Below are 23892 nucleotides of genomic sequence, written 5' to 3'. Positions count from 1 at the left end.
CATGTGCCCAGGATCTTGGGGAAATGTGGGGAGCTCTGCAGAGCCCCCCTGCATTTTTCTGCTGAGTGAGTGGGTAAGGAAGAATAAGGACTGTCCATGCTGGGCCTCTTGGCCCTCTCCTGTGCTCTGCCATATCCGCAGGGGACAGCAAATGAATGCTGTGCCTAAGCTACAGGCAGAGAGCTCTCTGTTCCTGTCCCATCATGGGATCGGGGCTCACAGACAGGACTGGGAGCACTGGGGGTCACAGCCCCCCAGACTGGGCCATGCTGGACTCTCAGTGCTGCTTTCTCTCGGTCTCAGCCGTGCTCTCCTCTCCTCTGCCCCACCACTGGGGCTGGCACAGCCCCTGCCCACACACCCCCAGCTCTGGGGGTCCTGCAGCGTGCCCGGGGTTGTTCAGGTTTGTTTCCCAGGGTGTGGCATGTCCCGGTGCCCAGGGGCCACTGCAGAGCCGGTGCCTTGAGGAGCCACAGCGGCTGTGCCCAGAGCCGGGCGGTTTGTGACGCTTGTTAGACACAGAAGAAAGAGCATGTTTGTCTCTGCTTTAACACGTTTGTGCATTTTCCTCCTGAAGTCTGTGGTTTGGTTTCACCTTCTTCTTTTTGTGAACTTAAAGAACTGGAGAAAACGTTTTGGGAGGTAAAAGATGTTTTATTTTCAGAAAATGAAAAGTGTCCTTAAGTGTCTCTCTCTGTCTCTTACATCCTTTCCTCCCTCTCATCCCTGCCCTTCCCCACTCCTCCCCCTTCCTTCCCAGGCAGAAGGTTACCAACTTCTTTGTCAGGAGCAAACCACTGTAATAAATTTTGCAGTTCATTTAAAACCCAGACTTTGTCATTTTTGGCTGTCTTTCTAACCCTGGTGGTTGGTGCTTGGCATGGGGAGGGCTGGGTGTTTGTGGCGCACTCCTGGAGTGTCCCCTGCCTTTGTGGGACCAGGACAGGGTGGCTGTGGCAGGGGGCTGCTGCTGCCTTTGCCTCAGGGTACTGAGGACTCCAGATGGGTTCAAAGTGCTGCTGGGAATTGCCATAATGACTCTTAAAGCACTTTGCAAGTGAGTGCAGGAACAGCAACATGTTTTAGCAATTAGTGGGCAGTGCCCAGGTCCTTGCACCACAGCCAAACCCCCTTGGCTGTGCTCAGCCACGCGGAGCTGGACATGAGCCCCTTCCCTTGGACACAGTGCAAGAAGGAGAGGAGGTTGTCTTTAAAATCAGCATTTACTGTTGTGGTAATCAGCAAAACCCCACCACATTTTCTATGTTCTAAACACTAGAGGTAATAAGAGAAGAGGGAAGGGAAGCAGCGCCCAGCTGGCGAGGGGCCAGGCCAGCCGGGAAGGAACCCAAGCGGGAGCAGGGAGAGGATTTTTGTCCTAAACAGCAGAAGATGCTATTGATGTCAGCTGGTTTAGAAAAGGCTTGAAGCCAGCTGCTGGCTTCCCTAGTGCCTGTGCTTTGTACACAGCCCATCCCCAGCTCAGGGGTGCTGCCATCCGCAGCAGGGGTGTGGCACTGCCTGGGCACGGCTGCCACGGGCAGAGCTGGGCTCGTTCCCATCCCGCTGCCCCAGCTCCAGCCTCGGCTGCCCCGGCAGAGGCTGCGGCAGCCGTGGGGAGCCCAGAGCACAGGGACCTGCCTGTGGAGTGCCCGCCCCGGAGAGCAGCAGGGCAGTGAGAGCAGACACAGCCCCCTGGCACCCCGCACTGCCCCTGCCTTGCTTTGGCTGCCCTGGTGCAGGGAGGAGCGCAGGCCGGCAGCTCTGCCCGCGCTGGAAGCTCTCCAAGGGAAGCAGCTCCTCCGAGCTGCCATCCTTCCTGCTGGGGGACCCTCGGCACTGCAGGCTCGTCACCCAGAAACTTCTCAGAAACCTGAAGCAAAAGAGAGAAAGTGTCAGCTCTGCTGGCAGCAGGGGAGGGCAGGGCTCCCTCCCAGGGCAGTGGGAGAACTGACAGGATCCCACGGCACCAAGCTGCTGCAGGGCAGCTGCGGGTGCAGGTGCTGCACCTGCCTGTCAGTGGCACAGCTCTGCCACCCCAGAGACACCCCTGTCCCTTTGGGGGTCTCTGAAACAGGTCCTTGAGACAGGGAGCCACAGCAGCCCCCGTGCACAGGGCCATGGCTGTAGGGAATCCTTCCCTGGCCAGTCACCCCTGAGCACAGCACCCAGTGCTGAGAGCACGGAACAACGGGTTTAAATGGGATTTAAGGAAAATACCAGCTCTGCCATGGCAGGAAGCACCAGTGCCCTGTGGGCTGCATCTCCTCCACAGGACACACAAGGGACTCCTCAGGGCCACGGCACCAGGGGTGATCCTGCCACAGGCAGCCCAGCAGGGTTGGCATGGACGGGGTCTGTATTTCTCCCCATGACACTCAGGTGCTTTTCTGGCTCTGAATCCCAAAGACTCATAAAATCCTCATTATTTCAAACGAAGCTTATGTAACACAGCATGGTGAGAGTTGCAGAATTACTCGGTATCGATCAGAGGAAGGCTGGGCTGTGGAGACAAGATCCATGTTGCTATGTGTGGCTTAGCAACATATAAATGTATTCAAACAGAATAATGAAATTATCGTGGGGAAACAAAGCAGCCATCACTTGAGGAGATGGAGGATGTGGAGGCCTCTTGGAGCCCTTGTTTGCCAAGAGAAGGAAGATGGGACTTATTGTTTGTGCAAATATGTGAACCGCCCCAGCCATGCCCTGCTCACAAAAAGTGTAATGAAGGCAGGCAGGGCTCGCTGCACACTGCAGCTCCTACAGCTGGGCTGGAGCTCATTACTGCACAACTGCTCCATGCACTCAGCCCTTCTGGGGGGAGGCCGTGCCTGGCTCTTGCCACAACCATGCTGCAAAAACTCCCCATTCTCTGAACTGGCCTGGCATTCCCCTGGATTTTATGCACCCTCATCCTCACCCCTCCCACCTCCCCTTGGACCCACTGTCTGTCTCTGGCACTTGGAGCCAGTGCAACACCCAGAGCTCTCACGGGAGCGTGGCTGAGGCCCTGGAGCAGAGAAATGCTGGACCCCATCCCAGACCCAGCACAGCTCTCCTGGGAGACACAGGTGGGCTTCTCCTCGGTCTCTGCCAGAGCCTCTGCTGGCAGCAGCACCACTTCCATCAGCTGGCTGGCAGCATTCAGATAAAGATATCTGAGGCTAAACGTATCTCTTGTCATTAAACTGTTTGGGAGACAGCAAACAGAAGAGGGGACGGTGTCTGTGCTGGAATGATCTGTCCCATTCCTGTGCCCAAGCGCTCTGCTCTGCAAACAGAATGTGAAAGCCCACGCCTGTGTGGGGCTGAGCTGCCCGGGGTGCCCCAGCAGCCCTGCAGATGGGCATTACAGCATCCCTGCAGATGGGCATTACAGCATCCCTGCAGATGGGCATTACAGCCTTTTATTCTCTGCTCAGTGGCTGCAGGCACTTGTGGCTGAGCCCGGAGCGCGGCGGGGCCGGCACCGGCTGTGCCCTGCACAAACACAAGTGTGAGAGGAGAGCTCTTCTGGCTCAAGATCTGCTCCTTCACCCCGGGCTCAAGGGCTGCCAGCCACGGGGGCAGCTGGGGGCTCTCAGGGCGGGTGGCCCTGCACAGCTTTCCTTGCACCCCTGGCCACTCCCATGGCACCTGGCCTAGCCTGGCGTTCCACCACCCTCTGTGCAGCCCTGGGCTTTTAAAAACACACTGAGGGCTCACCTGAGAAAATAAAACCAAACTAAACAAGCCACCTCTTTGCACCGCTGGAGTTTAATAACGCACGTGGGTTATAATGTACGCAGAAGAAGGTGAGGGTGGGCAGAGCACAAAAGCCTGGTGGGTGCAGGTCTCAGTGCCCCTGAGAGCCCACTCCTATGCCCGAAGTGCTGCTGCACAGCCACTCCTGGGTGCCACCATCTCTGCCTTTCTCAAGTGTCCAGTGTGGGGAGGAAAGCTGCACTGCTTCTGGGTGGCACCGTCCCGAAAATAGTCTGAGGATGCCCTGCTTAGACACTTCATGTGGAGCAAAATCAGAAACCTGCTAATGCTGATTGCCTTGACAAAGAAAATGTCACAATGCATGAAAAAATAAGATCACTCCACCCCCGGTGTGTCCTCCCTGCACTGTCTGCCTGAGGGTCCCCATCCAGAAGCTGCACTGGGAGTACCCAGCAGTGGCTGTTAAAGAGAATAAAGGCAAATATGCCCCATCTGTAGTCTGAGGAGCTGGGCACTTGCCCAAAGCCAGGCTGGGAAGCTGAGGAGGTAGCAGGGAGCTGCCATCCAGCAGAGGCCTGGGGCTTAGGAGGGATTTCTGGTTTTAATTCTACCCACCTCCATGGTGACATTGGCCTTTCTACAACCTGAAACAGAAGAAGCTAAATGGCTGCTTTTAAGCTCATAAATCCAGCCCTTTCTGAATACCTCACCTTCCCCAGCTCCCCTTCTTTGGGATCATGGCTCTCCCAGCACCCACCAGTGCTTTCTGCCACAGCTACTGGTTTAAAATAGCCCCGGGCAGAAAGAGCTGCTGCTGCCCTGGGAGCAGCCCAGCAGCAAGGGCTGCCAGTCCCTGCTGCAGCCCACAGGGCAGTGGGGCTGGGGGCAGGCAGAGCTCAGCACCAGGGCCCTGCAGGGCCCCTCTGCTGCCTGCCCACCCTGTGACCCCCCAGCTCTGCTGGCGCAGCTGGGCCCCAGGAGCTGCAGCAGACAAGGAGGGGCAGCAAGAAAGGTGCAGAGACAGGGGGAGAAACGAGGCAGGTGCCCTGAGATGGGGCCCTTGGCTGAGCCTCCAGGGCTGCCAGGAGAGGCACAGCCCTTCAATGCACAACCACAGGAACCAGCAGCAACAGCAGCAGAAAGTACAGAACTCGACAGAGGCAGATGTTACCTGAGCACTTGAACGCCGTCAGCTCTATGGCCTGCAAGAGGGGAGAGCACGTGTTAGCCCAGGGCATGGCTCTGCTGGCCGTGCTGCTGCTTGCCCCCAACACCCCCCTGGGGCCAGGCAGGGCTCCCCTGAACCCAACCACCCCTGTCCCAGCACAGAGCTCTGCACAGGCTGGGAACCAGAGCCTCCATCCCAACCCCACGACGGGCACCGGGCAGTGCCCCCGACACAGCTGCACCTCTCAGCAGTGACACCCTGCCCCAAATGCCACTCTGGGGACCCTGCCAGCCCCATGGTGGCCCACCAGGCTGGATACCGTGCTGGAGAGCACAGGAAAATCTGGGAAAGGATGGGAGCACCCCTGTGCTGCGGTGGGAAGAGCCCACACAGTCTGCACTCTGTGCGTAAAGGATGGTTAATGCTGCGGGAGATGTGAAATTCCTACTCCCAGTCCAACAACAACAAAGATCACCAAACAACATTTTAAAAAGCTGAAACACAAAGAACATCTTGTCTGTGTTTGTATCTTCAGTCGCTCAGTGTTTTGTCATTTTAAGTGTTTATGCAGCAAAGATACAGCAAAGCCCTCAGTGACCCTCACAGAGGGAAGCACTTTTTGTCTTTGCCTACTCAGAAATGCCACGGCCTTGGCATTTAGGGGATCTGCTGCCTCCTAATGCCCCTGCCTTAGGGAACTCGGGTCCTTGGGCTAATCCCCGTGGCCCACGTCTCATATCTGGTGCCAGGAGCTTAGCCCTGACCCTGGTTCACACCGCCAGCACCTGGCTGGCTGAGAAAAGCATCACCTGCCAGTGAGTCCTGGTGCTGTTCAGCACAAGGGGCCTGGTGCTGCAGCACTAACCACAATATAAATCACGAGAGATGGAAATATGGATTTTACTGAGTGGTTTCAGAATGATATGCCAGCTATAGAAGTGTTATCTATTGGGTAAATAAGAGCTGTCTCTGTGACATAGGTTTTCAAAGGATAAATATTAGAGAGGGAAAGAGAGATCCTTCAGTAAGAGATTCATGAAAGTAGTGTTGGATTTTAATCTGAGAAAATTACAGCACTTGTACGTCAAGTGCACAAGGACTGATGATCATTTCAATAGCAGGAGATGGAAGTGGGAGCAGAGTAGTCAAATTTGAATTGTTCCCTGCTTTAGGCAGTGCCTTGCTGAGCTCTCCATCCTGCTGCAGGCAGTACAGCCCTCCTGGGAGAGAGGAGACTTGTCCATGGCACCTGCCCCAGTGCCTGATACGGTTTGCTGTCCTTGGGAAGCTTGATCCATACCAACCTCAGCCTAGGGCTTTATGGCTGGGACTCAGTGGCAGCCCCTGCTGCTGTAGGGCCCTGCTCTGAGCCCCCTCCTGGCTCCCCACGGGCTCAGGGTGAGCCTTTGCCTTGGAATTCTGCTGTTCTGGGAACACCTCCTCTCCTGCCCTTGGGAAGGGCCCTGCCCTGCTGTGCCCCGTGCCCAGGCTCAGGGGGTGTCCCTGCACAACTGCTGTGCCCTGGGTGGGGTGAAGGTGGAAGAAGAACAGATGTTACCTACCGGTCTCTCGGGTGACATAATTGATGAAATTCCCATGGGAATTTTGGCTCCAAAGTTTCCTAAAGGGTGAAGCAGCACAATGAGCTCACAGACCAGAGAACAGAAATATTCATGCTTTCCCAAGAATTTGGTGCTTTGTGTCCCCGCTGAAGCAAAGGGACCAAATGGATTGTCTGCATCACTGCACCCACAAACTGGTTGGAGAATGCAAAACGCTTTTTCCCTTAAACCAAAATCCCTATTTTCTACTGTCACCTTTGGCTCTCCTCCAGAAAATTATTTTTAAGACACTAACGTGGATTTTTTCCTCAGGAGAATGCAAAGCCTAACATGCTGCAGCCAAGGCCTGGCCCCTCTGAGACCCACAGCCACGAGGACTCTGCCTTCCCCCTCAGCTGCAGCAGCACCAGAGCCTGCTCACACAGGCACAGTGTGCACAGGAATTAATGCAGTGCCAGGTGCACTAGACTTCAAGTCTTGGGAATAACATTTTACTGAGGTGTCACCACCCAGCCCGGGCTAACAGCAAAAACAATCCTCTTACCTTTGTTGATGATGTTCTTCACTGGAGGGTCTTTCTGCACAGGGCTCGGCAGGGCACTCTCAGCTGCAGGACTCAGCTTCCCTGTCTCCCAGGAGCTCGTGTTTCTCGGGCTGGATAAGTAGTTGATGGGATGAGAGCAGTTCTGTATGACAGGGAACAGTGAAAATTGCAACGAGGCTTTGCTACATCCAGATCCAACTTCAAAGATCTATTTCATCAGCACTGCTTTGGCTCCCATCCCACCCTGGCAGAGCAGGCTGCTGCCTGATAGGGATAGGCTAGCTTTGGGTCTGTGTTGTCCAGCAACACTGCAAAGAAGGGGGACAAAAGTAAGATTTTTTTCCATCATCATCCCCTCCAAGCAGACCCACAGTACAGCTGGGACCCTCCTCTGGTGGGTGGCTGATGGATGAAGGGGCAGCAGGGATTCCTTCCAACTTACTGTGAACGAGAGGGCTTTCTTCTTGTCCTTCATCCTCTGGATGGCATTCCTCACCTGGAGCAGAGCAAGGACATGAGGGAGGGCCACAGCAGCTCCAGCACAGCTGGAGATGCTCCAGCAAGTCATGGAGAAAAAGCAGCCACGACCCCAGAAGCACAGGGGGCTGTGCTGCCTGTGGCAACTGCCAGAAGCCAGCTCTGCCCAGATGCCAGCACTCTGTGGGCTGCTGTGAGCAGTGAACCCAGCTGGGCATCCCTTACCTCACTGTTATAGACTGCATAGACCAGGAATATGTACAGGCCCTGGAAGGGAGAGAGCACAGCAAGGGTCAGAGGTGCATGGCTGGTTTGTGCTCCTTTGCACGGAGCCAAGGAGCTCGAGGAGCAGGGAATGGGCGAGACTGGCACAGAGGGTGGGCACAGCAGAGCCAGGGACAGCCAGGCAGGAGGGACCCTCCCCACCTGGGACCAGGCTGCTCCCAGAGCCTGCTGCTCTCACAGCCCGAGCACCAGGGAGCGGTGGCACCTCAGGCACCAGGAATGCTGGGCACAGCTGTGTGAGGGACGTGCCCGGGGAGAGAGAGTGCCCAGGCCCTGCCCAGGGCGAGCACTGCCCGGGGGCCACAGCCTGGGGCTAATTACAGCTCCAGACTGACGAGCCTGGCCTTAAAGCAGCCCTATCTGGCCCACCAGATTTATGTTATATCTGTGGGGTGTTTTGTTATCGCAGCGAGATAAATCAGCTGCAGCAAGAGATGCAATCCATCTTGTCTCCAACGAGCCTTGCTCTCATCTGCGAGCTCTTGGCAGGCGCAGTGGTAGCAGCCCCCTGGCACCGCGCCGTGACCTGTCCTTCAGCCAGCAATGCTGGTCACTCCCCCAGACCACATTTCTGGCCAGGCTTCCAAGGCAGGTCTTCCTTGAAAGAATCATTCTGGATGAGCGTGGGGAGGGGGGAGCAGAGAGGTCGGCTGGGAGGAGGGCAAGGAAGGAGAGGAGGCCCAGCTGCAGCAGTGGGCGGAGATGCAGCGCTGGGGGAGCCCCCTCCTGCTGCTGCCTGCACTTCCACCCCTGCTCCTGCCCCTGCTCCTGCCCCACAGCACCACAGGCTCCCTCTTGCTGTTCAGTCACTGTCTGGACCCTGCGTTGCCTGGCTGGAGAAGGGGTTGTCCTGTCGAACAAAAAACAACCCCAGCAACAGAGCAACTGCACAGGACCCACACGTGAGGAAGCACTCTGGCCTCAAAGGAAATTCCAAGTGATCCACAGGACTGTCAGCAAAGGGGCTGACATGGGATGGTTTCTCTCAGCCCTGCAACTTCTCACCAGCATTTATTTCTCCTCTGGGGCAATCTGCAGATTGTCCTGGATTTGGTAATGAAGGGATAGAGGCAAATGAGTACAGCACAGTCATGTCTGTCCACACTGCTCTGAGACTGCAGCTCTCTCCTGCTCAATAACCCAAGCACAGCATGAGGAGACATGGAGAGCTGATGCTGTTTAATTGTCATTAAGACAGGCCTCCTGCCATCTTCCTGGTGTCCTTAAGAGCGGAGATGTGGAGAGGCAGCCCCTGTCTGGCCTGGGAACCTCCCACTGGAGCCCCGATGGATGTGTGTGAGCAGCGCCAGGAGCAAATTTCTACTGAAACGAAAGAAAAATGGGAGAGGGGTGTGGAAAACTCCCTAATCCCTGTGGTCTGGAGGGCAGTGCCCAATTGCTCCCCTGACTTGGACCCCCTGGAGTAGAGTTTGTCCTCAAGTACAGGGCAAGGGACCCTGAACGCGCAGTGCCAGGAGCTGGGACTGTCCAGGGAGTCCCCTCAGGCACCCCCGGTGCAGGCACAGCCTCAGCCCCAGGGCTGGCCTGACCCCCCTCAGCCCCCTGCTCCCGCCTGCCTGCAGGGAACCCCACCTTCCCCTCAGGGAAGTGTTGGGAGCCGCGGTGTTCAGGGGTGTTCAGGGGCGTTCAGTGCTTCTCTAGCTCCATCTACAGCTGCCTCCTCTCAAGGTTTGCAAGGCCTCTGCCGATGCTTTGGTGGGCAGGTGGCAAGCACATGTTCCAGGAGTTCTTGTCACCGTGTGTCCCTGAGTTCCAGCTCTCCCGAGGTCCTGGAACAGCCCCAGCTTGGTGCACAAGTGAGCCCTCCTGCCTGCTGGGATTCACACAATTTGCTCTGCTCTCTTAACCACCTACAGGCTGGTTACAGCTTTAAAGTCTTTTGATGAAAACAGTGAACTCAGAAACAAATATTAAGTGTTGCTTTATGCACCAGGTAATGATGTTGTTTTCTGCTCTCCAGAATTCCCTATTAGCACTTACTCATTAACAACATGACTGCAAGAACAGCAGTCAGGGCCATGGCCCTGGAAGATAGCAAGACAAGCAAAAAGCCCCACAAATGTGGGCAGGTGATGAAGAGGAATGAAGAGTCTGAAGAGGATGATATGATCCACACAAGGTCTTGCAAGTCAGAGCTAGAAAATGTCCAGTTGTCCCAAGCAAGGCTCTGATCAGCAGCCCACCAGAGCTGGCACACCAAACACTCCCAGTACAGCTGGGAGCATCCCTGGGGAGCAGCTGCATGGCTGCAGACAACGGGGATTTCAGAGGTGAAGGTTTTCAGTCCTTGATTCCTAGCTCTTCCCCGGTTTCCCTCAGTGAAGCTGAACTCCAGGCAAGGGGAGGGTGGCTCTGCCTGCACTGCTCACAGGGGCCACAGCCTCTCAGAAGTCTGAGCAGCAGCCAGATGGAAACCCCCATGCTGGAACACGGCATCCCAGCAGCAGTCAGGCACGCTGTGGCTGCATGTGACCCCTGACACACTCCACCACCAGCCTGCTCTGACAGGGACAGGGCACCCAGGGCCAGCCCTGCCCTGCAGGAAAGAAGATCATTTCCCAGATGCAAACAGCAGCAGGGATGTCTGCCCCATTTGACTGCACAGGTACCATCTAATTGCCCATTATATCAGCAAATAAAAACTCTAATGAGTTTGTAACTGCCGGTTTGAATTGAATCACCACACTGATGTGAGAAAAACCAACACAGGAAACAAGATCTGAATGGAAACCTGTGGCACCAGTAGGACCCTGCCAGAGACTGGTGCTGAGGGCCGTGAGATGTACAAGGTCTCCAGAGTTATATTTTGTGTCTTGGAAGGATGAGAAGAGTTTCCTCAGACAAAACACGGCAGTAGCTGGGGAAAGCTGGGCTGGCTTCAGAGCTGAAGTGTCCCTGGCTACAAGGACAGGTAGAGGCACTGAAGCACAGGAAGCTGCAGGTGCCTGCCTGGGCCCCACGCGGTGCAGGACTCACCTGGAAGGAGTTCAGCACGATGAACACATAGGCCCAAACGATGCTGAGGTGGACGAGGACCCCACACACCCAGGTGAGCCCCAGCACGGGCAGCAGAACCAGGACGGGTTTGGCTGTGGCCCTGGCGGGAGGAAGAGCTCAGGGTTACCCACGCACATCTCAAAGATGAAACACCACCAAGACAGTAGCTGTGGAACAAATTCCTCTGCAAACAAAATAAGTTAAGACGGGAAAAACCAAATATTTCACCTCCCAGACCCCAGTGTGCCAGCCCTGCTCTTCATTTATCACTGCAAGTTAGCAAGAAGGGAGCTCTTTGACGTCATCAGCCATGAGAAAACAGCTATTTTCCCCCCAATTTCTGCTTCAAGGAGGGTTTCTCTATTTGTTTTATTTGCACATGGATGTCACCCTGCCCTCCAGCAATGCCCTATCTTTGTGCTTCTGTAAATTTGGGGAAATTTATTTATGCTACAGGGGAACAATGCATGTCTAGCAGGGGTATCCGGCGCCAGCTAACAACAATAAAAATTCACAGAGCATGATAAAGTAATGACTCAGGCAGCAGTTTTTTAGAGGTCTCTCAGTATTGACTGATTACAGAAGTCCCCACTGCCTCTTCCCCTGTGTGTGTAGTCCCCACCAGCCTTACTGTCAACCCACCAAGTCACAAGCCTGGATTTCTGCAGGCACTGCCAAGGGTCTCCCCTCCCAAAGGGGTGAGATTCAGGAGAGTGAGTGCAGATGGAGACCAGCACTGGCTCCCTAAGCTGAAGATGCTGGCTGGGCTTCTCAGCTGGGATTAGAGACTGTCTTTGGGTGAGACACATTTACCCTGGGGGAGAGAATCCCTTCTGCCCCCTCTGCTCTGACTCTCACAGCTCACTGTCTTTCACTGGCCAAGCTTCTCTGGGCTATCTGTGCCTCACCAGCTCCACTGGAAAGGATTTCTTCCACCCATCTCACACCATCTCACATATTTCACACCCAGAGCAGCCACAGCTGGGACAGGCAGGCCCTCCCCTGCTCACCAGATCTGTGTTCCAATCTGGCTCTCCAGGCTGCTGTTGGGGGTCAGCATCTTGGCCCTCCTGCGGGCGCTGGCCACCGTCACCGTCACCACCCGGAGCAGCACGAAGGTGTTCACCTGCCAGGGCACAGCTCTGCACTCAGGGACAGACCACCCATCCCGGGGCCTCAGCTCCAGAGGGTGAAACTAGTGCCAGAACCTGGGGACAAACATCACTACCACAAAGGCAATGAAATCAAAGGGCTTCACAGATCTATCTATACATGTATGAAATCTAGGAAACTTACCCCAAAACTTCTCCTAGAGAACATCTTCCCTGTTAAAGGTCTATTCTGGACCCCATAAATATTGGACTTTTTTCTCTGCTGTGTTTTGTGTAATGATATTTCAAGGATGTAGATATTCCTGTACTAAACCCAGACCTTTAGCTAAGGCAAAGTCACACACCACATTCCTAACTGACCAGCCAACCAAAAACCAGCCAGAAAATTTCCTTAAAGCACTTTTTTCCTATCAAAAAGCCTTTTTGATTAAAGCAATTCATTTGTGTTGTAGAAGTCTACATAAAGTAAAACAACATTTTCCCTGTAAAAGCAGCAGGCACAATGAGCTGCACCCCTGAGCCTGCACTGCTTTTCTAGGAGCAGACCCAAAGGACTCCCAGCTTCCAGCAGGGCTTGGCACTTACAGCCAGGATGGAGAGCACAGGCCCCACGAAGGCCCAGATGACGTTGGTCTGCACGCTCAGCCAGCAGTGCTTGGCTGCCACATACTTGTTAAAGGAAGTTGCAAGGGTCACCCCCACGATAAGGACTGGAAGCCCTGCAGGAAAAACGCACAGGTTAAACTCTGGGAAAAGCAGAGATGCCCCATGCAGGGCACTGAGCACCAGGCAATTGCCTCAAAACCCTCCTGACCAGACAGATTTCAGCGTGAGCCTCCAAAACCCCACGAGCAACATCAATTCTCTGCAGCTGAAATCTGTCCTGGCTCAACACAGCCAGATTTACAAGCTGTCAGCATCTTTCTCTGAGGTATAAAGCATTCCAAGTCCTGAGTCCTGACCAAAGCAATTTATTCCTCAGATTGCTTTTTTAACAAAATGGACAATCAAAGACATAAACCAATCCAAAATCTTTGAAGTGGTTGCCCAGTGTCCAACTAGGTGCGTGCTCTTTGAGCAGCTCACCCCTAAAGAGGCTCCTCTTTGACACAAAACTCAGCTTATTCAAACAATTCTATGTCCCTAAAGGGCTCCCTCAGAATAAGAGGTGCTCAGTGAAGAACACATTTATATTTACTATCAGACAATAGTGATGCTCTCCAAGAACAAGAACTTACCATAAATTTCCTCCTCCATTTTTTTACTGAACTCCTAGATTTAGCAATATAACAGAAGTGCTGCTTAACTTATACTCTAAGCCTAGCAATTCAACAAATAATTCAAGAGAGCCTCTGCAGGGCACTGGCAGCCAATTCTCATATTAAATTAAATCAAACAATTGTGCATGCCTCCCATTAAAACTTTCACTAGAAAAGAAAAGGAATATTTTCCTGAAGACCCAAGGCAGGGGAGTGTGCAGATACCCCAGCCTGTCACGTAGTAGAACTTCATCCTCCTGTCTTCACTCATGTTGACTGCTACCACTTTGCTCCAGAGGAGAAGCCCCTCCACCAGCATCCATGAGAAGGCTGCCATGAAGAAGAGATGCAGGAAGGCAGTGACCATGAAACACAGCACCTGGAGGGACAGAAACCACAACTGCTCAATGTATGTATGTGCATCTCCAAGCAGAGAGACAGTTCTACCCTAGGAGCCAGTTACAGGTAATTAATGAAAGGGTTTCTGTTCTGCTGCCCTGACAGTGATGCTGGAGCCAGGTCACACGGCTGAAGGGGACATTCCTGCTGGGCTCACCTGGTTGCTCTTGGCCAACTCACTGAACATGAGCAGAGCTTCTCCTGCAGCCAGTGCAAAGATCAGGTTCTTGTGCACGGTTGTTCGTTCACTCTTGGGGACGCTGGGGAGGGAGAGAGGGAGCCCTGAGCTGCAGCCAGACAAGAGGTGCACAACAAAGGGGCCCTCCCTGTCCTCCCAGGCTGTGCAACTGCTACTCTCTCCACCACTCAGTGCAAAGATGAGTCTAAGGGGCAGAGGACAGCCCTGCTGTGCAAGCACTCGGTGCTGAGGACACTCCTGGGCAGAGCTTGGCCATGGCTCAGGGAGCAGGCAGTGAGGGGAGGTGGGGGAGCCACTGCCACGCTCACAAGGCAGACCTCTGTGCTTGCCAAGTGACACAGAAGGGTTGGCAATCAAAGAAAGAGCCCTTGCTCCATTTATTTTATAAAAATTAATTCTAGCAGAGCAGCTTTTATAGTAAACATCGTTAGCAATTGATAAAAGTCTTCCCACAGACACCCAGATGTGTGCACAGATCAATGAGCATCTCCACAGAAACAGCCAGGGCTGAGCCCCTCTCCAGCCAACAACAACCACTCCCCTCTGCCACGGACCACAGGGCAGCTCCCACCTCTCCCCACGCACCTGCACCACCCCGGGCTGACAAAGAACACTTTGAGAAAGGCTCTGAAGTAAAATATCAAGTAGAAAATACAGAGAAGGCTGGGAGTGTCCAGGCTTTTCTTACCGAACTACCAAGAACAGAATGAAGGTGACTATCAAGGCACAGAAGGAAACTCCACACCCAACAAAAGTCAGAGTCTGCAGTGTGAACTCCTCCGTGGTGGTCCTCTGCTCCAGAGGAAACAACAGAAGACACAAATCCCTGAAAATGAATTAACCACAGCAGCCGGCAGCCCCAGCACCCACCCCACAGGACAGGCTCCTCACTTACCTCCTGCTCGAACACCTGCAGCAGGATGGCAAAATTTGTGGTGTGGTTGCAAAAACAGGCAGTGGAGTCTGGGAGAGACATCACCACAGAGCAGCCAGCTGTGGACCACATCCCGCCAGCATCTGGGCTAACGTGCAGAAAAAACAGAGGAAACACACAGAAATTACCTTTCACTTCCACAGAAAGCCAGGGCATGACGGGAATTTCATTCTCCCAGAAAAAGCAGAGTTTAGAGGAGGAAGATGAGGGTATCAGAAACAGGTCTTCATGCTGGCACTTCCCTTTGGTTCGCCCTTTGTCTCAGCAGCTTTGCCTCATCCAGCAGGCACGCGATGAAAACAGGTCTGGTGTCAGTGAGTGCATTAAAGAGTGGAGTCCAGCCACCACAGCTTCAAAGAGAACCCAGCTGCTGCACGGCCCTGGGGAGAGCTCCCTGAACAGCCCCTTCACTGAGAGCAGCACTGGGCTGGCTGTGCCTCCCTCTGCCACAAACCCAGCATGGCTCTGGGCTCTGGGTGCTCAGGACAAGCCTGTCTCAGCCACCCAGCAGTGCTCCCATCTGAATTCCCTGGACAGGGACCACGGCTGCCCTGTCCCCACTGCCCCCTGAGCCTCCCCAGTCCCACAGGAAGGTCAGGATCAGAGCAGGGCTGCTGGGGCCCTTTGGACAATAACCAGCTGTTTCCAAAAACGCGCCTCACCACCCTCCCCAGCCTGATCCATGCCTGCTACAAGTCTGGGACTCTAAGGAGGTTTTTTTTTTCACTTGAATGATTTAATTACCAATCCATAATATATCACAGCCTCAGTGTTCTCACCACAGTGACATTCAGCAAAAACACATCCCAGTGCCAGGCAGGATTTATGAGGCTGGGAGTCCTGCATGTCTTCGGGACATGTATCTTGGACTAACTCTTCTTGGTCACAGGCAACAATCATAATTAACTGGGGCTTTCCATTTGAGTTGTATATACCTCATTAAAGGTCACTTGCTTGAGAATGACTTCTCCAAATGAAATCTTCCCAGGAAAGCACTCTGCTCCAGCAGACAGGGGATGTCAGCATGCAAAGGAGGCAAAAAATTCCAGATCTCTACTCTTACCATTACATTGTTATTGAGATGTTTGGTTTTCCAGCGGAAATAAAAAGCTCATAAATCTGGGGACACGAACTGAAACAAGGCACCTGAGGCTGAAGTTCCAGAAGGCACAGATGGGCCCCAGCAGAGAATTGGGCAGGTCCTGCAGGCAGAGAGGGGACAGAGGAGGTCACACGGGGGGTGCAGGTCACTGAGGCCGAAAGAGCACAGGACAAACACCTCCCCAGGGACAGGAGCCAAGGCAAGAGCCCTGGGCACAGGGCAGCCCTCATCCCAAACTCTGGGGTGCTGAGCCGAGGCTGTGGGCCCTGGGTCAGGGCTCAGGGTGCTGCTGCAGGGGGTGCACAGCCCCTGTGCCGGTACCTGGGCGCGGTGCTGCAGGCGGTAGCGCACGGCCGTGCTGATCTCCTGGAAGTCACTGAGCACGGTGGAGGAGATCACAGCGGTGCCCACGGTGGTGCTCAGGTACCTGCCAGGGGAAGGATGCTGCTCACAGGCACAGAAGCACAGGAAATGGGATCTCCCGGTGTAAGGGGCAGCTGGGGAGATCCGGGGCCCTGCTGGAGCGCGCCAGGGCTGCGAAGGGCCTGGGCAGGGGGCAGAACAGACCCTGGGACCCCTGGCAAAGCCCCAGCACTGCCCCTCGCTGGGGCGGGCACTGGAGCATCCCGGGGGTTTCAGCCGAGCAGCCCGAGGGCTGAGCGGGCGCAGCGTGTGTGGGATGCGCGGGCGGCCATCCCCACCTAGTGTTCGGAGCTCCAGGAGCTCCGGCCCGGCCTCCGGCTCCGGAGCCACCATCCCCAGGGACACCTCCTGCCCAGCCGGACCGGACCCTGCAGTGCCCCTGCGGGATCTGTTCCCTGCCACCCCCGCAGAGCTGGGAACCCCCGGGGACAGAGGCACGCAGGAGACCCCACGGGCATCTCAGGCAGAGGCAGCCCCAGCGCCAGGGCGGAGATGGATCAGGATGAGGGTGACCCCAAAATCGGGGCACCACCTCAGTGCAGATTTCGAAATGAAAATGAGACCTCCTGTGGCGCTGAGGGGAGCCCTGGGGTGCAGAGGGTTCTGTTTCACTCACTTCTGTCCCCCATCAGAGGCAGCCACAGCACTGGTGCCACTGCTGGACAGGCCCCGCTGCAGGGAGCCGTAGCCAAACCACATGTTCTTCACTGTGACTCTGTGGAGACCTGCAGGGACAGAGCACGGGACAGAGACAGAGCACAGGGCAGCGCTGGGCACCGCTGCCCTCAGGGGGGGCTGGTGCAGGGGTCCAGAACACCCTCAGCTCCAGCCAGAGGGGCTGCACAGAACCTCTCCCCTATGGCCTTTTCACCCAGGGCATCCCCTCCCACACTTCTGCAGACCTCACACGGGCAAGGTAAATGTCTGTGCCACTGAGGAAGGTGATGTAGAAGTACCAGGGGAAGCTCAGCTGTCACAACAAACCTTTGGATTTCAGCCTTTGCATTTCCTCTGCGGGAACTTCGATGAGGTCGTGCCTGCCCTTCTCGGGGGCCCGGACCACGTACGCCCCTCCGCTCAGCTCCTGCTCGCTCAGCTCCAGCTCCCTCACCTCCACCCCTGTGCACGGGTAAAATCAGGTGCTGAACCGGGGTTCAGCCCTCCTCCAGAGCTACTGCTACAGTGAAGTACCACAAGGACACCACAACCCCAGCCCAGACCCACAGCAGCAGCAGACAGGTCCCCTCTGTGCAAACCGTGGGCATCTGGGCTCAGTTTCTGCCATGCCCAAAGGTTTCCTACAATCCTCTTGTAATCCACAGCGTGAGAGGTGCCCTCACACGGTGACACTCTGCACAGAGGACATGGGGAGCAGGCTGCAGGGCTGGCAAGAGCTGAGCCAGAGGAGGAGAGGAGCCAGGAGTGGATTTGGACTGGGAACCAGACAGGGTGACTGATCTGGGTCTTGGTGAGATTCCCTCCAGTGCCACTCACCAATATTCCCTTGTTGGATTGTGATCTTTGTCCTCTCTGGGGTCAGCAGTGGGACCAAGAGTGACACCATTCTGTCACAGAGCTCAACGACAGCCATGGGCCCCCTGATAACCTGCAAACACACACAGAGCCATGGAAATCAGCACCTGCACCATCAGCCCTCCCTTCCCACAGCTCACAAGAGTTTCCTTAAACATTTGGTCCTTGACAGAAAGAAAAGAGAACTTGGGACTCAAGGCTTTGGCTTTGCTTTTCTGTGATTTCTTTACTGAAGGATGTTCCCAGGTCCTTCAGAAAGAAGACAAGGCTGGCAATGAGGGAAACTTGCTGTTCTGCATAAAAAGCCATTAAAACAGCATGGAAATAAATAACTAAATGAGCTCCTGGAAAGAAAGACCTTTAGACTTGACTCCTGATTTTTGCAAAGCTGTGGAACAACCATCTGCTCTTCCCGGAAAAGGTTCACCAGAAATAGACTCTGCAGCTGAGGGGCAGCAGAGGAGTGGCCCCACTGCTGCAGGTCCTGCTGTGCTGCATGCACAGGAGCCACCCCTGCAGTGCACACTCCCACCCCTCTCCTCAGCAGATCATCAGCTGCACCAGTTCCACGGGCCAGCGCTGCGTTTGTGCCACCAGAGGAGCTGTGAGTGACAGACACGGGGCAAACTCTGAACTGCTCAGCATCCTTTGATCTCTGCACATCCCTGGCCGGTTCCTGGGCACTGGCCAGGCCAGACACCCTCACACATTTTCCAGAGACAGGTGGAGAGTGCAGACCTTGCACCAGGCACAAAACCCTCATGTGAGCACCGAGAAAAACCTCACAGGGGTGGGATGACAAAATCCCTTATGCAAAACCTGATGGGTGTTCTGAGCAGTGAGGGGGTGATGACAAACAGTTCCTTGGCAGCCCACCCACAGAAAACACAGCACACTGTAGAGGGAAGGGCGTCGCCCTGCCAGACAGTAGGATGTGGGAGCAAGGAAAATACAGCACCACAGGAGCAAGGAAAATACGCAGCACCATGAAGAGGGTCCATGGCCGTGCTTGCAGCATTTTCTCATGCTCAGTACGGCCACAGAGGCTGCAGGTGACCATGCAAGGACAGCATGAGCAGCCTGTGGTCGTGCAGCAGGCCAGGGGTGAGCAGTTGAGGCACACAGAAGTCAAACTGGTGACTCCATTACCTGGCTGATGGATGACCATGTCCCAGCATTCTGCTCCTCCAGAATTAACTCAGTTATTTCCATGTAATACTGGCCCAACTGCTCCAACATCTCCAGCTCATCTCCCTCTTGGATTTCCATATGTGAAACTTGCTTTAGTAATTGAAGCACTGCAAGGAGGTCAGATGGCTCAAGCACAGGCACTTCTCCTTCTCTCAGAACAGTTGCCAAGATATGAAGAACATCAAGAGCCTCAGAGAGGTTCATGTCTTGCACACCACTCGTGAAGACACTGTCAGGAATCTGTCATGGAAAAGAAGGTTTAGTTCAGTGCAGAGCCCTGACTCTCCCTGATCATCAGCTGTGCCTTGGCAATGCCCTGCGTGCCCTTGCTGGCATCAGGACACCTGTCTGGCCAAGCAGGAATATCCTGGGGGAAGGGATCTCTTATCCAGACTCCCGTCCGCAGTGAGATGAGTCAATCTGAAGCAACACTGCTTGTTTGATCACAGCAGAAGTTACAGCTGTGTTGGTCACAATCTCCAACAGCAGCTCAGGAAAGGTCCCAGGCACAGCTTCTGGAAGGTGGCCTCAAACAGCACGAGGTGCCAGCACTTCCACCCCAGCTGCTCCTGCCTGCTCCAGGTGCCAGCCCCACTGCTGGGGCTGCAGGACTCACCACAGTCCTCACTGCAAGGGTGTTCACGCCGCTGGCGAGCCAGTGACTGGACTCCAGCTGAGCTCTCTTCAGTTGCCAGTATGCATCTGGGGACAAAGCAGAACCAGAACCACTGCTGTGGTGTCCAACAGCGTGGTTAACACATGCCATGTTCAAAGCCCGGGCAATGGTCCTCAGATGGTGGCTAAGTCTGCAGGACAGGCAGGACAAGGAGGCTTCACAGCTGTATTTTATTTTTAGCACAAGATCCCATCTGGAGGGACAGTTTCACACGTCTTTTCTGCCCGCCCCCATGCTCCCCTGGCCAAGGAATCTGGAAATGCCTGGATTGGGAGGCACTCACAGCACTGCCCCCAGAAGCCATGGAAGGTGTACCACCCCTGCTCAGCTGGGAAAGAGCCAAACCCCCTGTCAGAGTGCAGGCAGCTGGAGCAAAGTGCCAGCCCTGGTGGGTTTGCATGAGCCCCTTCAGAGCATCCCTGGCCACCACCCCAGCCGGGAGCTCCAGGAATGCTTGCAGGGGAAGCAATGCATAAATAACTAACAGATGCTGTACCCTTGCTGTAGTGACAGATGAAAGGCAAAGTCTGCAGACAAGATGCATAACTGAGTCCACTGCTGCCAACTTCCAAAACTCTGCATTCCTCAACAGGCCCTGTGGAAACACACACACACAGAGGGGTCTCCCAGGACACGCCATCCCCAGCAGGGATCACCTTTCCTGCAGTCATCCACAAGCCCTGGTACAACAAACACTGTGGGCTCTGCCTTAAGAGCCAGATAGCAGCCACGAGGGTACTGAGACTTACCTGGGCAAAGGAGCTGTGTGGTCACTGCCTGAACGGTGCTCTCCACTTCCAGGGCATTCGAGCTCCACCCAAAAAGAAGGCCTTGCTCCACCACCCAGCACGAGCGAACTTTCTCAATCTGCTCGGTGCTGAGGACTGTCTGCCAGATGTGCAAGTCAGTGATGTTCCCACTGAAGGACTCCTTTGCCCTGAAGGTGCCCCCCAGGGAATCTTGATCCTGCCCAATTATGAAGGTCCCCTGGCCCAGGATGGCCTGGGGGGCAGATGTCCCCACAGAACACAAACCCCTGGCAGACGCCCTCCTTTTCCCATCAGCATAGATGGCCCAGGTGCCATTTTCCTGCTGCCAGGTCACACAGAAGTGATGCCACTGCCCATCAGCACGGAACACAGGCAGGTAAGGGGAATGGTGCCCGTGGACTATGAGGGCAAAGCGAACAAAGCCTTCCTCATCCACACAGCCACGGAGCTGGAACTCGTTAATGAAAGCAGGTACGGCATAGGAGAAGATGGTGGCGATCTCCTGGGTCCTGGTGTCCCACTGGAGGTGGGCACAGGCTGTGACAGCTGGCAGTGCTGGGAAGTCAGAGAGCACCTTCACATATTTTGTGTCTGTTTTGTCTCTGAATATCAGGACTGGTACGGTGTGGCCACCTAGAAGGAGAAATTTCAGTCAGCAGAAAGGGAGAAGCATAAGCAAATGAAGTGACAATAAAAAAACAAGGGACATCTTGTCCAGTCATATTTTTTGAGATGGAAACATCTCTAAATACCCCATGCCCAGTAATACTCACGTCTCCTCTTTGTTTTGTGCAGGACACTGTCCCTTTCCTTTAGCCAGACAGAACCTCTGATGTGGTGGGACTGCAGCAGTTTGCTGAAGGAGCCTTGCTCTCTGTGCTGGGGTTCAAGGAGCAGCTGAGCAAAGCGCTGCTCACAGAACCTCTCAGCTTGCCACCAGTCCAGAGCAGTGGCCACATATTCATACGTGTGTCTTGGGGTCTCAATTGTGACGGGAGCAAAACCTGGAGAAAGACACACAGCATGGGGAAATGGAAATCCTCTCCAGCCCACTGGTAAAAACAGTGCCTCGTGCACCTTGGAGGAGCTGCTGGCAGGAGCTCATCTCCCCGTGCAGCCCTTGTGCTGCTCAGTGGGCACAGTGAGACAGACGAGCTCAGACTGCACTGGAGCTGCACTGAGGGATGCCTGTGGCTCTGCCCTCTGGCCCGGGTCTGGAGCTGGGCAGAAAAACTGCCCTCAGAAAAACTTGTTCAAAGCAGTTATGTTAAAACAACTTTTCTTGCTTTATCCCCACTTCCCAGCTCCTTCCAGCTGCTGCATTTGCAGATGCAATTTGCAGGCACAAAATAATCTGTTTGGTTTGCAGTCGCAGTGGGGCACAGAGCAGCAGCTGAGCAAACAGCCTGGCAAATAGCAGCTCTGCAAACAGCATTTTAGGCACAAAACAGGATAGCAGAAAAAGTTTCTCTACTTTTGTTTGCTCCACCAGACACCTTTCGTTTCTCTGTGCTGGATATTGCTTGTAAAACACATAGAGAGTGCTGACAAAAACACTAACCTTTAGAAGTCTGGTTCTTGGCAAGGGCTGCAGAGGCAAGGAGACTCCTGGACAGACCAACCTGGTGGAGAGGATGTGTTGAAACATTCAGAGAAACATTAATATTATCTCAAATACCCAGAATAATAATTTTTAAAAATGGTAACACTCACCAGAAAGCTGAAGAACCAAGAATCAGGTCTCAAGTCTCTCCTAAACATACTGACCAGCTGGGAAGCTTTCACCCCTTGCTAGAATAAATAAAATATTACTGGGGATGCATCATGGAGACAGAAGCATTCTGCAGAAAGCCAGTTCCCTGACAATGCTGCTTTCCTCGGAGAGTCTCGAAACAAAAAGGAGAAAATTACTCTCTTTGAAATACCTGTCCTGAATAGTATCTTACCCAAAGAATTTCCAGATCTTCTCGAAGAACTTACAGTCTTGGTTTAATTTGTTTGCAGGATACAAAATAATTAAGCACAAAACATGGAGACGTGCAATATTAATGAACAGGCAAGATCGCAGAGCTCTTCATCTGCACTAACTAAATTAAAAAGCCACCATAAATGGCATCATTAAACACTGTTACATTACTGGCAGCTTTTCTCGTTGCCTTTAAAACCTGCAGGAACGGAGCATCAGATCAGACCCCGCAGAGCAGTAAATCGGCCTCCCTGAGCCCGAACACAGAGCCCAGCACCGCGGAGCCATCCCGGGGAGCTGCCGGCGTCAGGGCTCGGCCTGAGCCCCCATCTCCCCAGCTCTGCCCCGCGGGAGGAAACCCTGAGTGCACGGCAGTAAAAAACCCAGTAAAATCATAGATGAGGGTGCGTAAAGACACAAGATGGAAAGTGGCAACGCCAATGCAAACAAGCCCTAAAGCTCGGGGCACTGGCATCGCCGGCTGTGAGTGATCTCTGCTCCCAGCGGGCTCTCCCTGTGCGCTGTAAAAGCTCAGTTAAGCACTCTGCTGCTAAGGGACTTGGGAGATCCGCCCCGCAGCCCGGGCTCCGTGTCCACAGTCTTCCAAAGTTCAGCAGTGACTTTGGAAACACCGAACACAGCTCTTGGCCCTTCAGGCAAAACTATAAATCTGATGGGTGAGAGGGAGCCAGGGCACCGCCAATCTCCCTCTCCTCAGCCTGCACCCGTAGCTTCAGGTATCCACTTCTCCAAGGAGGGAGATGGTGCAGACCAAACCTGGAACCCGGGTTGGGCAGAAAAAACAGGGCCGTGCGGAGAGCCCGGTGACCCTGTGGGGGGAGCCCGGTGTCCCTGTGGGGAGAGCCCGGTGACCCAGCTGGGAGAGCCCGGTGGCTCAGGGCACCCCGGGTCTGGAGCCGCCCTGGGGAGCCCGGGCAGGGCCAAGCTCCGACACGGCCACGGCGGGACAGTCGCGACAGCCCGGCGGGCGGCGGAGCGCAGCGGCGGTGTCCGGAGCGGGGACAGCGGGGACCGCGGCCGGGCCAACCCGGGGGACCGCGGCTCTGCATCCACTCAGCATCTTGCCCCGCACAGCTCCCCGCACCCCACTGCCCACATCCTCACCCCACACCGCACCTCGGGACCCCCTCCAGCCCACCCCATCGCCGGCACCCTCGCCCTGACAGCAGAGCACTCACAGCCCTCCCTGCTCCGCTGTGCCAGCAGCACCGGGATCCTCTTCCCTGGCAGTCACTGCTCCATAGAAGAGTCCAATGAACTTTCCCAGAAAATCTGGCACACGATCATGGCAAAGGGGAGTGACTAGGGATCCTCACAGTAGCCCAAAACAGCCCAGGGGTGCAGGCACAGAGGGACAGGTGTAGAGATGTCCAGTGGGTGCAATGTCCTCACTGAGCAGCTTCAGCGTTCTGGCGTTTCCTGCAGCTGCCCCGGGGAGAACGCCGAGGCTGGAGGGTCCAGGTCACCCCCATGGCTGTGGCACTCCCCACCTCGGCAGCCAGAGCTGCTCCTTCGGGTGATGCCCACTCACTTTTGCTACAGCAA

At 54.8% G+C, this 23892-nt stretch overlaps 1 protein-coding gene across 1 annotated transcript; it reads right to left on the bottom strand.

Moving 5' to 3' along the window:
* Nucleotides 1-79: 79 nt before the first annotated feature.
* Nucleotides 80-23883, bottom strand: ADGRD2 (adhesion G protein-coupled receptor D2). Its single transcript, XM_063409332.1, has 26 exons — nt 23526-23883; nt 22074-22151; nt 21922-21982; nt 21134-21364; nt 20340-20993; nt 20087-20185; nt 19531-19616; nt 18873-19154; nt 17685-17796; nt 17175-17309; nt 16807-16915; nt 16089-16194; nt 15812-15867; nt 14627-14753; nt 14420-14523; nt 13690-13792; nt 13359-13512; nt 12460-12593; nt 11773-11888; nt 10742-10862; nt 7685-7726; nt 7425-7478; nt 6983-7124; nt 6439-6497; nt 4880-4910; nt 80-1873 (listed from the first exon to the last, which is right to left on the bottom strand). The coding sequence occupies exons 2-26, from the start codon at nt 22119-22121 to the stop codon at nt 1866-1868; spliced, it is 3174 nt and encodes a 1057-aa protein (XP_063265402.1). The 5' UTR covers nt 22122-22151; nt 23526-23883; the 3' UTR covers nt 80-1865.
* Nucleotides 23884-23892: the final 9 nt, after the last annotated feature.

This window comes from Prinia subflava, chromosome 12 (assembly GCF_021018805.1).
Source record: "Prinia subflava isolate CZ2003 ecotype Zambia chromosome 12, Cam_Psub_1.2, whole genome shotgun sequence".
In the NCBI taxonomy this organism is placed as follows: Eukaryota; Metazoa; Chordata; class Aves; order Passeriformes; family Cisticolidae; genus Prinia; species Prinia subflava.
Note: the sequence above shows the minus strand (reverse complement) of the source record. Positions and strands in the feature narration are given on the sequence as shown.